The 16,833-nt window shown below is 34.4% G+C and overlaps 2 protein-coding genes and 1 long non-coding RNA gene across 3 annotated transcripts in view; all 3 read left to right on the forward strand.

Annotated features, from left to right (window-relative positions):
* Window positions 1–16,833, forward strand: part of LOC149804137 (uncharacterized) — a 184,798-nt gene that overhangs the window by 34,215 nt on the left and 133,750 nt on the right. The gene's annotated exons all lie outside the window — the stretch shown is intronic.
* LOC149804138 (uncharacterized) lies at window positions 5,547–10,443 on the forward strand. Its single transcript, XR_016420016.1, has 4 exons — window positions 5,547–5,561; window positions 7,647–7,738; window positions 8,969–9,092; window positions 10,288–10,443. It is a non-coding gene; the product is annotated as an uncharacterized LOC149804138 (long non-coding RNA).
* Window positions 11,062–12,617, forward strand: LOC149804139 (general transcription factor II-I repeat domain-containing protein 2-like). Its single transcript, XM_089954045.1, has 2 exons — window positions 11,062–11,520; window positions 12,477–12,617. Exons 1-2 carry the CDS (start codon window positions 11,062–11,064, stop codon window positions 12,615–12,617), a joined length of 600 nt encoding a protein of 199 aa, XP_089810171.1.

Here is a 16,833-nt window from a genome sequence, read left to right on the forward strand (position 1 = left end):
CACTTTGTATTCTGAAAAATAAAGTATTTGTTAATTTTATAAAGCTTATTGTCTTCACTCTTTTCTCTTACTTATTTTAAGAGTATGTACTCATAACAACAGTATCTACTAGAATATTCTTTGGTATTTTTTATTACTCTTGTTATTATTTTCATATGAAACTTCTTTTTACGTTTTAAATCATATCAAGTCAAATTTCGATCAACCATGACGTTTGATAAGCATGGTAAATCGCAATTTTCAACATAGATCTGTGTGTCCTCAAAATTGGCCTCACTTTCATTAACTTTGTAAATTTGTATAGTCCTCACAGAATTGCGTTTAAATTTGGTTTGATCCGACACTCATTATGTATATCTTATGAGCATTAATCCGACCTTCGGCACATAGGTTTCCTACGACCTTCAGGATATAGGTTTCATACGACCTTCAGCATACAGGTTTCATACGACCTTCAGCAAATAAACATTATAAAGTTTGATCCTACCTTCAATAACACTTTCTTTATCTGGCCGACGAGTTTGGGGGCAGAGACGATTATAGAAAAACAAACAAGAAGAAAAGGAAAGATAACTGACGTTTACTATAATGTACGATTTTCAGTTATTGCACTGAGTAATTTGAAAATAGTAGGGTTGAGATAATGAGAATGAAAAAGGGAGTAAAGAGAATAAAGGAAAATAAAAAGGAAGCTTGGCGGCCGTGGCGGAGTGGGCATTGACTTTGGCTTTAACCCCTATATATATCCCTTTGGCTTTGGCTTTAACTCCAATCCTGAAAAATATTAGTTATGACTCCAATGAAAAGAATACAGGGATAGGACACAATAGAAAAGAGATATAGTGATTATCGTTACGATTTTGATATTAAAACTAGTACAAAGTTTCTTGCTATATTATTTTTATCGCCTCATGTCAAGTAAACATATTTACAGAATGAATTTTACTGGCGGAGTGGACGAATTGAGTCAGTAATGCAATCAAGATGTTCTATTTTCATTCCATACAATCTGAGTATTGAAATTAGTTTGCCTATTGTTACATAATATATTTATTTTAAAAAATTTGATACAAGGCAGGAACTCCAATTCTCAGGTGTCTAAACGTTTTGCTTTAAATTCAAGACGCGATTGTGTATTTATCGTGAAAAGCATATAATTTATGAAATATCGATGTGTTTATGAAAGTATGACGAAATATGTCTTGATGTAGATGCAAGCATGTCTGTACACATATGCAAGTCTACAGAAATCTACATACATCCATTCCTCTGATAATGCGTGTATGTTTATGTGTTTTCGTCAATGTTTGTGTGTGTGTGTGTGTGTGTGTGTGTGTGTGTGTGTGTGATTTCGATTTTTAACGTATATTTAAATAAGTTTAGTCATATAGCTACGATATATGCAGCATGTCAGTTGATAGCGATGTCTAGCACTGGGGGGATCATGCCGCAGACATGTATCATCATGTCCCACCCAGTCACATTATCCTGACACCAGGCAGACCAGTCCTAACACTAACTTCTTAATGCTGAGCACCAAGCAAGGCATTTGTTGGTACCATTTTACAAGTCTTTGGTATGATTCGGCGAACCCTCGACCTCCCGCATCCGAGGCTGACGCTGTAACCACTAGGCCACCGGAGCGGTCCCCTCTGTTATTGCACTAATTATTCAATTTAGTTACTAACATAATAAAGTTAGTATCATGGTAAAAATACGACATTTCATTCATAATCTCTCTACGGTCAAATGGTATCTCCAAGAAATATTGATTCGATTATATTTTTTTTAAAATGTGAACTTTGTATTTTCAATTCAATTCTAGCAAGGATATTATTATAATAGCAAGGATATTGTTAGAATAATAAGGATATTGTTAGAATAGCAAGGATATTATTAGAATAGCAAGGATATTATTAGAATAGCATGGATATTATTAGAATATTGTGGATATTTTTAGAATAGAAAGAATGTTATTAGTATAGCAATGTTAATATAATAACAAGGATATTATTATAATAGCAAGGATATTGTTAGTATAGCAAGGAAAGTATTATAATAGGAAGGATATTAATAGAATAGCAAGGATATTAATAGAATAGCAAATATATTATTATAATAACAAGGATATTATTATAATAACAAGGATATTAATAGAATAGCAAGGATATTATTATAATAACAAGGATATTAATAGAATAGCAAGGATATTATTATAATAACAAGGATATTAATAGAATAGCAAGGATATTATTATAATAACAAGGATATTAATAGAACAGCAAGGATATTAATAGAATAGCAAGGATATTATTATAATAACAAGGATGTTATTATAATAACAAGGATATTATTATGATAACAAGGATATTAATAGAATAACAAGGATATTATTATGATAACAAGGATATTAATATAATAGCAAGGATATCATTTGAATAACAAGAATATTATTATAATAGCAAGGATATTATTGTAATAACAAGGATATTAATAGAATAGCAAGGATAGTATTATGATAACAAGGATATTATTATAATAGCAGGATATTAATAGAAAAGCAAAGATATTAATAGAATAGCAAGGATGTTATTATAATAACAAGGATATTATTATAATAACAAGGATATTAATAGAATAGCAAGGATATTATTATAATAACAAGGATATTAATAGAATAGCAAGGATATTATTATAATAACAAGGATATTAATAGAACAGCAAGGATATTAATAGAATAGCAAGGATATTATTATAATAACAAGGATGTTATTATAATAACAAGGATATTATTATGATAACAAGGATATTAATAGAATAACAAGGATATTATTATGATAACAAGGATATTAATATAATAGCAAGGATATCATTTGAATAACAAGAATATTATTATAATAGCAAGGATATTATTGTAATAACAAGGATATTAATAGAATAGCAAGGATAGTATTATGATAATAAGTATATTAATAGAATAGCAAGGATATTATTATAATAACAAGGATAAATGAATGGACTGGAAGTAGAGACTGGCTGTTCAAGCTACTTGCAAAGATAAACATCGATATTTAAAGAAATGTAGAAATATAGAATGAGTGATTAGGAAATTGTATTTTTTGCCATTTATCTTTGGTTCAGCAGTTTAAACTCTAAATATCATTTTCATTAAACTCGAGATCTGGTTCTAATAAGTTGGTCTGACGCGATAAAGGCTGGTGTTGTGGTGAACTTTGGAATTCCTGGTCCACTTAGATCTATTAAACAATGCGATAAATCGCTTTATTATACAAGTATCGTTTTCTTTACCAAGGTTGAATTACTTTGAGCATATAGCCTATCAAAAAAAGTATACGCTCACACTTTTCGGAGGAGCCGCGATGGCCTGAGGTTAGCACGCTGTTCACGCGACAGAAAGGGAGCGGGTTTGAATTCTACTATCCAACCAGCCTGGGTCAACTAACGTGTTGTTTCCTTGGGCAAGGCCCTTTACTCCAATTGCCGTGGTACAAAATGACCCACTTGCGTTGTAAAAGCACCAAACCAAACGAATCCCTAACACATTCGGATTTGGAAGTATCATGACTAGGAAAGATATCGCAGTTTGATTTTGAACGAGGTCTTTCCTTGTAATTTGATTTGTGACTTGAAAGATCAGCAGGTCATAACATCATATCGGCGTCCGTCAAATCTCTGATATGTCAGGAATCCGATAACTCTAAAATTATCTGACCATATTTATATAACTCCCTCTTCTATCTCTTAAGAATAAATTATATCTATGCAAAATAAAAATATGCAACTCTTGAACGTTTTTTTCTTTCTTTGCAACATTGCTCGCCTTCAAGGATTTACAAAAAAAATGGAGTACATCTACGATTTTAAGTAGATACAAAGACATATTTCACGAGTGAAGTGCAAACACAATATTATCACATGCATCTAAGCTGTACGTAACAATACAAACTGATTTTACCTCATGACTGAAACGTTTCCTTCTATCGACTCATAAAAAGTTGATCTTTCTTTTTATTACATATTTATTAAATCAAAAACCTTCGTTTTCCATGGCTTTCTTTCTCCATTATGTCGCCATGTAATGGCTGCATTACTTACACGAACAAAAGGTCATGAAAATTTTAGGACAACGATTTTTGTGACAAATTCAAGTTGAACATATTATTCTTTAATTTGTATATGTTGTCAAACTAATGAATAGTCTCATACGAAAATGAAGAGATTTTTATTTTCTTCAACACGATTCTTGCGCAGTTTAAATTTTGCCAGAAGTATATGTAGTTTCTCGAAGTAAACCAATTTACATGAACATTTTTAATATCGGTTGACATGCTCTGCTTTGTTAGATGCACGCGCCAATTTAGTACGCTTTCACAAAAGAAACACAAACAAGAAATAATTATCTTGAAATAAAAATAAATAACAGATTCAAAAGGAAATTCCAGTCCCACTTCTACCACCACTAGCACTGCCCCTCGAAAAATATGAAATGCTTTGTCCCTTATGTAACTCGTGTTATGTAAAATATGTGATGCTACTCCCTGTTGCAAGCGGTATCACAGAGTAAACCCAGAGGACCGGCGATCGCATGGCAGGATCTTAAATCGATCCTTAATCAGTCAAAGCTATCCTCACTGTCATTAATCCTTATTTAAGGAAATGCCGTGATTTAAAATTATCTTTTAATTTCGGTTCAAAGTCAAAACAGTTCTTGCAGACGGTTTCTATTACCTGCCTGGAACTTCTAGGATGACGGCCTATACATAATCAATGCCCTGCCTATGAATGTATTTCGGCTCGGTCATGTCTCCACCAAAACCACAAACATCTTCTAAATTATTTATGCTTCTGGAGAAACAGATTTTATAATATCCAAAGTAAAATGCGAATTATCTTAGCATGGAAAAGATATTGAAGAGTAACTTTTATTTAAAAGCAATGTATACAGAAACATAAATAGAAGGAAAGTGGATAATGAACGAAATATATGCGCATGCATATATGCACGCATATAGACGGACAGATGGTTACACATAAAAAAAATAATTATTAATTTATGATCTTAGTTGGCAAGAATATACCCACAAAGACGTTAAGCATCTTTAAGTCTCATATAAACTTTCAAACGGTTTATAATTAAATCATCGTGACATTGCCCTAATTTACAACGTTGAAGTGATAAGGGCAAGATGTACAGCCTTTGTCCAGCGAATGTCACGATCTAAGTGGTCAAAACACTCCTACGCAATGTAAAACATTGAAATTTCCAACAATATATGAATCAAGTGGATAAATAAAAAATGTAATACTTTTTCTTCTAAATTTGATTCCATTGTGTGTACAGCACCTTTTGTCAAAACAAAACATCAGATATAACGTTTGGTTTGCACTGCTAAAGTTCTTATAATTCTTTACCGAATCAATTTTTAGAATGATATCGAATATGTGCAGTTTTGGTTCCACATACATGGTCCCATTACATATAAATAGCAACAAGAGCGGAACTTCAGTCACAGCTGAGGGTCAAGTAGCATCACAAAAAGGTGAGTTACATTACATTTAATTAATACGATTAATATACAATATTATATTTCAGTAATTCAAATTTAAGTCGATATTATTTTAGCATTCCGGATTCCTGTGATAGAAATCAAAGTATGTAGAATTAATTATAGAGAATTATAAATATACACCAGACAGAACGGAAAGTGTTATCCGTGGATTCTATAGAAGAATCTTGATAATAGTAGGCAGAATTAATACTTAATACAAATAATACTATCATACAGGTTAGAGAATATTTGTGTAGGTTAGAGAAGGACTGTGTAGATAAATGAGAATTAATTACCAGGTCATCATGTGAGTGTGTCTGCTACACACGAGATCATATAACACCAATTAAGTAGCATCATGTTTTGGAGATTTGTGCTTAGTCGTGATGGAATATGGGCTCGTGTGTGCAGGCAAGGCGATAGGTGCCGTTTACCCGTGGACCTGGTTTCGAATCTCCTTAGAGTACGAATTAACAATACATAGTCTCCTCACAGTTCTAACCTAAAATATGATGAATCCATAGAGACCTCACAGTTCTATCTAAAATAGAATGTATGCATAGAGACCTCACAGTTATGATCTAAACAAATTATATACACATATGAACCTTACGGTTCTGATCTAAAATGCATCGAGACCTCACCGTTCGGATCTAAAATATTATCTATGCATTGAGACCTCACAGTTCTGATATAAAATATTATCTATGCATAGAGACCTCACCGTTCTGATCTAAAATATTATCTATGAATAGAGACCTCACCGTTCTGATCTAAAATATTATCTATGCATAGAGACCTCACCGTTCTGATCTAAAATATTATCTATGCATAAAGACCTCACCGTTCTGATCTAAAATGCATCGAGACCTCACAGTTCTGATATAAAATATTATCTATGCATAGAGCCCTCACAGTTCTGATCTAAAGTATAATGTATGCATACAGACCTCACAGTTATGATCTACAATATGATGTATGCATCGAGACCTCATAGTTCTCATCTTAAATATGATGTATGCATCGAGACCTCACGGATCTAATCTAAAATATAATGTGTGCTTCGAGACATCGCAGTTCTGATCTAAAATATGGTGTATGTATCGAGACCTTACAGTTGTGGTTTTAAATATGATGTATGCATCGTGCCCTCACAGTTATGATCTAAAATATGGTGTATGCATCGCGACCTCACAGTTATGATCTAAAATATAACGTATGCATAAGGACTTCACAGTTCTGATCGAAAATATAACGCATGCATAGAGACTTCACAGTTCTATTATAAAATATGATGTATGCATAGAAATCTCACGGTTCCGATCTAAAATCGGATTTAATAACAATTGTTGGATTTTAGATATAACAGATCATTAATACACCATTGCATTTCATTTGTAAAACAGTTAATTTTGGTTAATTCGTAATATTATTTATCACATGATTTGTACATAATGCATTTATTCAGAACAGATAGTTAATTTATAATTTGTGTGTGATGTACTATTAGTACATGCTGGCGTAGTCATTAGTTCAACCTATTATCATAAAACACACATGATGCAATAACGTACTACTAAATCCTGCGCAAAAACGAGCTGTATGATAAATATGTTGTGGGTTTTTTATTTTGTATGAACCGATCAATGACCTTGTAATTATGTAAAATTCAAATAATTTGCAGAATCAATGTAGTTTGCAGCATCCAAACCAATCTTAGAAAAAGAAAATGGTAAACCTGAAAATCGAAGACGTTATTTTCTCTCATATCATCCCCAACTTATAATGCGGAAAAAGTACTTTGTAGAGCACGAAACCATTAAGCTCTATTACATTCTATACATTGCTCAATTTATACTGTAACCAAACCAGCACAAAACCATTAAATTATATTACGTTCTATATACTGCTAAATTTAAACTGTATCCGGCACGAAACCATCAAATTCTATTGCATTCTATACACTGCTAAATTTATAACGTTCCAGCACGAAACAATTAAATTATATTACGTTCTATACATTGCTAAATTTATAATGTATCCAGCACGAAACCACCAATTGTCTTATATTTCTAGCATCATGAAGGTCGTCCTGGTTTTTCTAGCCGTGCTCTCGCTTGTTCTCTCTGTACCCGTGGAGGAGAAGAGATTTCTTGAGCATCTCCACCGTATGTCAATCATTCTTTTAGTTTATTTAATCGTTTGCTTCCGTTATGTTTCGTTGGCGTATTGTTTGTTTTTCTTGTTTGTAGTTAAGAAATGTATTGATTCTTTTTGTTTTAAACATTGTCCAAAATGATTTTCATCATCTAGTGTCATACGGCTTGTAGATACGTTAAAGTGTTTCCTTGTAGCATCTCTCTCTCTCTCTCTCTCTCTCTCACACACACAAACTCACCAATCCCACTGTCAAATACTCACAAAAACTGCCTAATCTCGGAGACTTCTGAAGGAAATGAATGGGACCGAGATCCAGCACGAGCGACATTGAAAACATACGTGTTGAACATTTAGTGCACGCAGTCTGCTAATTATCTTTACTATGGATTAAGGAATGGTACAGGATGCTTATATTTTGTTAAACATTTGGTTCAAGATTCATTGAAATTATTCCCCTCCATGTAATAAAATGTGTTTATATGCTGCGGATTACAAGCAAACGCTAATATCACTTGTTATGAAGGATACACTTTTTACCGATTTTTACCAAAGAAACTTTTGCATTTTTCCATTGCAGAAACACAAGTAGACGAAACATTTCCTATCTTAACAATAGAAGATACACTTTAGAAATATAAAATTAGCACACAAGTCCAAACATTTTGATGATGTATCGAAATATATGTTGTTGTTTTCTAAAGATTTGTCAACGCCATTCTTCAATAGCAATATATATATATATATATATATATATATATATATATATATATATATATATATACAGTACCTGTAATCGGAAAGATATTATAAGGTCAAGGTCTTCAACTGGATCAGACCATGTGTAGGCTAAATTTTTGGGATAGTTCATTAATGGCATTTAGCATATATTTAGCATTTAAAATGGAATGTTTAACTTTTGCATAAGACCGGGATGCACAACCCCCAGCCCGAGAACGTGTTCTGTCAGGCCCTCAGGACAAATTAAAACAACACAGAAATCTAGCCCGTGAACAGTAATTATATTAAATAAATTAGTGTTTGCCGCCCTCGATTGGTCTTAGGAAATGGCAATCTAGCCCTTGTACGAAAAAAATTGTGCACCCCTGGCAGAAAACTCTCTATACCAGCAGCACTCTCTATACCAGCAGCTGACATACAGAAAAAGTTGTTCTGTCAATTTCTTTGTCGTGTACGCATGTGTTAGATTCACTTTGTACTCTGTCTGTCTCTCTCTACAGTCGATAAGCTGGTTCAACAGCTAGAGAATGTGGTCCACAGTGATATGGGACATGCTGGGTGTGTTACCGCCTGCCATACGATCGCCGGTCCTCTGGGCTTCCTCTGTGATACCGCTTGCACCAAGTGAGTCACTTTACGTATTTTACCTAACAAGAGTTCCGTAAGGGATGGACCATTTCATTTGTTGGAGGGTTGGTGTTGCTGGGTTGGAATCTTCTTTTGACTCCGGAATTTGTTTTTATCACAAGATAATTATTACCAACTAATACAATTTATATATTTGCCCGTCAATTATTTGTATTATGAATTAACTAATTTTTCAGTATAAAAGACAATAAAAAATGTAAAGATATCACATTTGCAAAAGATCGAAATGACAAAATAAATGGATTTTCCTCATATAGTATTTCGTTTCTCAAAGCTTACTAAATTGGCTCGAACATCTAATAGACTCTTCCTTCCGGTACAGGAAATGGTCATGTAAATTTACTTACCTTGACAAACTACATATTCTACTTATCATCAAGCATATTGAGGGATCTGATACAATTAAAACTAGTCGATATTGGTAACCCTACAGATCAACTTAGTGTATCGATCTTTCCACATCTATTTCCGAACAAATTAGTGAAAACCATTTTATCCCTCATTTCACTGAAACAATAATGGCATTAGATAATAGTGTAGTTTCGTATATACTATTTGATGTAAACACACACACACACACACGCACACACACATTATTCACAAGTATACAAGATGTAGGATGTCGTCTTAACCCACGACAGAGAAGCCACAGTCCTTACAAGTAAATTCAGAATAAATCTTATCTGTTCTTAAATATTACACTCTAAATTATGTTGGAGCATTCTGTCATGTTTGTACACTACCCCCACCACAGCATTGTTCACTGCATCAATATGCACATGATATATGTTGACAAAAGTAAAAATGTCTTCATTTTCAGATGAAAATATTGATTAATTTGACGACATTCACAATTTGAATCATTATATGCACGATTTAAATTGGTAAAAGAATCACTGCCTTAAAATTATCGTAAGATGTCATGACATTTTATTCATGTAGTAATGTAACCATTTAATTATATGGCCCCAGAATGGAGAAACAAATCCATGCAAAACAAAGGTTTAAGGAAATAGTTCATTCATAAAATGAAAACGTTTTGTATTGTTTGTGACAATACAATTTGTCCACTTCATTCGTGAAACATTTCTTTATATCTACTATAACAATTGATAGCCTCTCCATTTTTTCATCTCACTTATAAATGGCAAAACATCATTTTCGTTTGCAGGGCCCTTGCCGCTATTCCAGGAGGCAGAAAGTGATGTCACCATTAAATAATCGACACCAACACTGGACATGTAAATAACTTTCAATACTTTGCGGTATCTATTATATTGCCTGATTCAGGAACAAACGGCGCCAGACTCCGTTTTCATGTGTGTCTTATATATAAAGTAATTATTAAAGACGAGAAACTGTTCAACGTTCAACATTTGCATATATTTATTTTACGTGTTGGTATATTGTATTATCCCGAAAGAGATGAAGGATGTAACTAAATATAATCAAATAAATCATATGTGTCAAACTCAAGGCCCGCGGGTCACATCAGGCCCGGCGTACAATTATATCAGGCCCGAGAGGTCTTGACCGCCGTACAATTATACCCGGCCCGAGAGAGAATTTTAGGCAAAAATATTTTTTAATGGCCCTGCGATATAAAGTGCAAATCAAATTCCCTAATTAGCAGCCTTGTCGAACGATAGGCTACCTGAGAGCGTTCTCGCTTCGATCAGAATAATCGAAAATAAAAGTTGTGTAGTGAGTGGATGTTCGTCGTTACAGTAACCTAGCAACGTTCAGTTGCTCGTTTTGGATTGGCGCATAAGAAATGAAAGTAGTGTAGTGCCCGGATATTACATCACCTTTTCCCGCTACGGCTAACGTGATATCAATCAAACGTCTGTCGGTACATGCACAATCTTTCTTTTTAAATCAAAGCTAGCTATGGGAGACACAAATGCACCAATGCAACTTGTCTCACTTTTCTTGTTGCCAAGCAATGTTGAACCAAGTCAACGCTATGGTGTTTCCCAATGCACACTTTGCTGAAAAACTTAGCTTACTTCGCGCCGAGTTCGCACGGCGCTTTAGTGACTTTGAAGCACAGAAAAGTAATTTCGAGCTGTTTCGTAACCCATTTGCCATAGACGTGGAAACTGCACCTGTAAATTTGCAGATGGAGCTAATAGAGCTGCACTGTAATGGGACACTAAAGATAAAGTACGACACTGTGGGGCCTGCACAGTTCACTCGTTTCATTCCTGAAGAGATGCCCCAGCTTCGTCTACATGCAGCTCGAACCTTGAGCAAGTTTGGTAGCACATATCTGTGTGAGCAGCTGTTTTCTGTGATGAAGATTAACAAAACATCACACAGGAGTCGTCTCACTGATGAACACTTGCAGTCCATCATGAGAATCTCAATGACACAGAACATTACTCCCAACATAAACGAACTTGTAGCCACGAAAAGATGCCAAACATCCAGCTCTGACAAATTGGCATAAGAGCGAAAATGGGTATGCCAATGATTTTTTATTATTAAAACTTTTTTCTGTTTTAATTTATATTAATGTTTAAAAAAGGTTTAATTTTGCGCTTATTGAATGTTTATCCTGTTCGGCCCGCAACCTTACGTGTGATTTGAGTTTTGGCCCGCTGAGCGATTGAGTTTGACACCCCTGAAATAAATTAAGCAATATGATTTCTATCGAAATCTCTGACATAACGTAGACCTGAGCACACCAATGCGAGGTCAGAAACTGTTGAACTTTCAGTTCGCCAGTCAAATTGCAGATCATTTTGTGACATGTGCCTAATCATGAAGCTTCCAAACCCGAAACTTGTTTTGGGATTGGTTTGGTGCTTTCACAATGAAAATAGGTTATTTAGTACCGAGGCAATTGGAGTAAAGTGCCTTGCCCAAGGACACGCCATGGTAGTTGACCCAGGCAGGTTGACCCTGCGCTTTCCCCGAGTGAGTACAGCACGCTAACCACTGGGCCAGCGAGGCTCCTCCGAAAAGTGTGTGAGTATTATTTATGGGATAAACTATATATCCAAAGTCATGCGACCTCCTTGCTAGTAACAAAGTGTTTCATCACATAGGTTTTGATCTAAAAGTGGACCGGGAATTCCAAATTTCACCAGAACACCAGCCCTTATCGTCTCCCATCAGACCATCTTAGTAGAATTAGGTCTCGAGTTTAATAAAACTGATAAATAAAGTTGAAATTATAATGAACCAAAGGTATATGGCAAAAATTAAAATATCTTTATCAAATTAGAATCGAATAAATGTGTCTTAGTTATGCTTTGAGATCGTATGTAGTTTATGAATGAAATGTCATATTTCCTACCATGATACTAACTTTATAATGTTAGTAATTAAATGAATTAATTATTGAATTAACAGAGAAGTGGATATATGAATATGTATATAGACTGGCATACAGATACAGACATGCTTGAATGTAGACAAAGAGACCTGTCAATTGATCATACTTTCATAAACGTATCGAAATTTTACAAATTCAAAGATTTTTACGATAAATGAATAGTCGTTTCTCAAATCCAAAAGGAAAGAGATTAAACAGCTGAAAAATGGAGTCCATACTTTGTGTCAGATTTAAAAATAAATGTTTTTTATACAAAAATATGATAGTTGAATTTAGGACGCAAAGATGAGTGGTATGAAAACGCGACATCTTGTTTGATTTCTTCCTTTAATTTCCAGACAGTTGGATATCATTGATTGCATTGCTGACTGCATTTGGCATCTCTGCCAGTAAAATCGTTTTTTTTTTTTAAATCTGATTGTCGCGGTAATCGCTATATCCCTTATCTTCCTCTCTAATATCCTCTTTCTTCCCTTCATGGTCGTCCGCAGGAATTGTTCCAGCAAAAAACGCAAAAATGATTCATATCAAAACAATAAGAAATAATAATAATAACAAGCCTCAGTGCCAAAAGAATATGTGTAATAGAACACGACGAGATACTAAATCTGGTCAAAGTTACTGAGTACATAGTCCTCGCCGAGTAATACTTCCTCTCGTGAATCGCGAGAATCAGTTTGTATTAATTAATGTTCATATTAAAAGGAACCCGATATATGAACGAAAATAGGCAACATGCATACATACATACATACATACATACATACGTACATGCATGCATGCATGCAAATATATATATATATATATATATATATATATATATATATATATATATATATATATATATATATATATATACCCGCCTCGGAAACGGAGGTCGTGGGTTCGAAACCCGGCCGAGTAATACCAAAGACTTATAAAAATGGTACTAACAGCTGCCTCGCTAAGCGCTCGTCATTAAGAGGTTAGTTTTAGGACTGGTCGGCATGGTGTCAGGATAATGTGACTTGGTGGGACATCATGCTACATGTCTGCGGCATGTTGCCCCAGTGCTAAACATCAGTATAAACTGCCACACTGCAGACATTGTGCAAAAATTGTTAAAGCTACGTTAAAAATCCGAGACACACACACACAGGCACGCACGCACGCATCCATGCATACATACATACATACATACATAGCTTTTGATAATTTCATTAATCGGTCCATAACTATTAATCGATCTTTTACACTCTTCGTCGATAACACGTCTGCACTTACGAAAACCCATCAACAAGTTTAGAGTGTAATGGTTATATATCTATCAATAATGTTTCAACAATTTTTTTAAAAACTTAAAATAGAGAGAAAGTAATAATATGGGGGTGGTATGGGGTTTAACGGAATTCTGAAATAAAATTAAAAGGTATGGTTTCAAACCAGAGTTTACCATGACGCCGTTAATCCATAGATACAATATTGTAGACATGTATGGAGTCAAGAGGGAATCTAACATTACGCCTTAGGTTAATGTCATAGGGCGATAAGAGGCCAATTCGACATATACAGTCAACATGTATTATTCAACACTTAAATTATACCATTAACACATCGTTGGATTTACCAACATCCTGCTTTTATTATCCAGTGCTATACAATTACTGTCCAGCAACGCACACATTGTTATCCAACACTCCACCCTTTTTATCCATTCGAGTTCTTTACTTCTTTGCAAAAAAAAATCGTGTCTGGTTCTGTAGTAGTGCATCATCTGGCGCTCTGTTCTCCCGAACGAGGCTATGCTTTACATAGCTTGCAGATCTAGCAGTTCCGGCTGGTCATTACTCTTTTCGATGAGTCGACAAAAAATACTAGAGACGCAGGTGTGGCTGAAAGCATCCCTAGAGACTGGAGACGCAAACAGGCAGAAAACAATGTTGCTGTGCACAGAAAGAACAGAAATCTAAAGATTGACGGTGCGAGAATGCTAAGGGTGGACAAACACACACGCACAAACACATACACACATACACACACTAAGAAACATACTGTGACACTTTGTGTTTAGGTTTAGTTGTGAGTAGACATAAAAATACATACAAAAGCAGAAAAAGACAATAATGTGGCAATACTTGACTAGCATGCTTGTTTCTGAGAGACTTCGAATGCCTTTTTTGTCATTGATTGTTGATCGTCTTGATATTCAGAACTACTAGATTTTTTGGCTGGGGATATTTTCCCATCTTAGTTGGTGCCATCTTCTCCTCTGCTCAACTGCTCCTTATATTCTTCATTTTGTCATCCATCACTTCTCTAATCAGCTACGTGGCTTAACCTAATTTGTCATTTCTCTCTAGCGATAACGCGTATAGCGGTAAACCTGTAACTCTTCCGCCGGACCATAAGGTAGCTCGATTCAACAAATACATAGCCTCTCTCAACGTTCCCAGTTGCATTGGTTGATTCAGTTTATCTTAGATCAGTTTATCTTAGATCTCCGGTAGAAAATGGATCGCAGTACTGTTCAACGCACCGTTTTATATTCTTAGAGGCCAAGACATGAAGAAAATAACAACAAAGAAAATAATAATGCGAAAGACCACACATTTCAATAATCAGCAAGAATAGCTAAGATTGGGCTTGTCTCTTTTTTCATGCGCAACTAACAAAACAAATCTTTAATATTAATACATATTAATACATATTGTCAAAGGTGTAAACTTTGTGGAGTAGGACTTGACTTCAAATAATCTATTCCAATGTCATTTTCCATCGAAGGACACTTCTCACTTGGGCTAAAGAAATTACATATCCCTAATGTTCACAAATCCACATGCATGACTTCTAGAGAAATCGCTTCCATAAATATCAGTAAATATACTAATCGGAGTCCAAGACTGCGTTGGTAAAGAAAATGCACACAAATTATTGAATCCGATCTTTACTATCTCATATTACTAAATTTAGTGGATACACCATTTCTTCTTACACAGTCGATGATATATAGTGTTGAATAAATAACCCATAGCAATCTTTAAGCCAAGAGGAGGCTAAATATTATTGTTGTTTTGGCCATCATGACGTCATGACTGGTCTTCTCTTCTCCATTTAGTGCATATGACTTCCGTTCTGGTTGGAAAAGATCAACCTCAGCTATTTATATGGCTTCGTGTTCAGTGTTTTAATAGTCTAAATCACTCAGATTGTTGATTTTTAGAGTACTGTCAAATTCTGCATATAAATTACGTTCACTGTGATGACAAGTGTAAACTGAATTTCCACATAGAGTTGGTTTGATTTTAAATATTTTGTAAGATGTTTGCTAAATTTTAAGAAGTAGGTTTTTGCCTAGGAAATGTTGTTGTGTGTAGGTCATGTGAACTTAGTATACACAGGATGTGGTAAACCCTTATCCATTTGTTTTTATATCAGTCTTTGGGAATCTGTGCTCCGAGTTTATAATAAACATCCTAAAACAAATTACAAAAATCAGGTTGGCAAAATTTCTCCCTACACACACACACACACACACACACACATGGTGATACCGCTTACGAACACAAAGTAGTGATCATTTTGCCTTATGAATTACATATTAATGATGAATCCAATTTAGTTAACGATTATTCTGAGGATAAACACAAGATTTAAAAAAAAGAGAATTTGGAAAATGCGAACCCATAATACAGGAGGCAGCACTTTCTTCATGGGTAGAGAGAAGAAAGCCAATACATTTACAGTTACAACCAATGGCATGATTAGGTTCATTCCCCTCGTATTAAGGCCTAGCAGAATATGAAAATCTTCTGTGAATATTTATGCAAAAATTGTAACTCCTTTCTGAAATATGTTATGTCGACTCTGTTACAAGTGAAGAAATTGATCTCTTTTACAGATAATGAAACTTCAATTCGCATATTTTCTTTTAACAGTTTCGCCTACATCAAAGAGTTACGAGTGCACACCTTGAAATTACAGGAATACAAGTTACACCTACATTACAAAGTCATGAGTGCACACCTTGAAATGATAAGATGGACTTCAATATCGTATGATGTAAAACATTTTTTTTTTATTGTTCGAGAATGATTTATTTCAGAACACGATTATTCAGAATCTGAACGTGGTTTCTAGATAGCGGTTTTTCAAGATAAGAAACCGATACTGCGATTATGGATAAATATATTGTATTTCCTCTGTGTGTTTCCTAACTTAGACTTGTGCAAAATTAAATAATTACATATATTTTAGATGGTAATGAGACATTTGTTCCAACAGGTAGAATTATATCAAAAAATGCTCTTCATGTCACCAAACCTACAACTGAATTCCGTTCCCTGGAATCTAGTGATCTGATTGGATAAAATTTAAGTCTACTTTAAGTCTGGCCAT

The sequence above is a fragment of the Sinohyriopsis cumingii genome, chromosome 3, assembly GCF_028554795.1.
Source record: "Sinohyriopsis cumingii isolate HCF-2022 chromosome 3, ASM2855479v2, whole genome shotgun sequence".
NCBI lineage: Eukaryota > Metazoa > Mollusca > Bivalvia > Unionida > Unionidae > Sinohyriopsis > Sinohyriopsis cumingii.

What these genes read in the sequence shown, in the direction of transcription:
- LOC149804139 (XM_089954045.1), top strand. Translation starts at nt 11,062, where the DNA reads ATGTTGAACCAAGTCAACGCTATGGTGTTTCCCAATGCACACTTTGCT. An exon ending in CTCCCAACATAAACGAACTT is followed by an intron (nt 11,521 to 12,476) that starts GTAGCCACGAAA and finishes TTGAATTAACAG; the next exon opens with AGAAGTGGATATATGAATAT.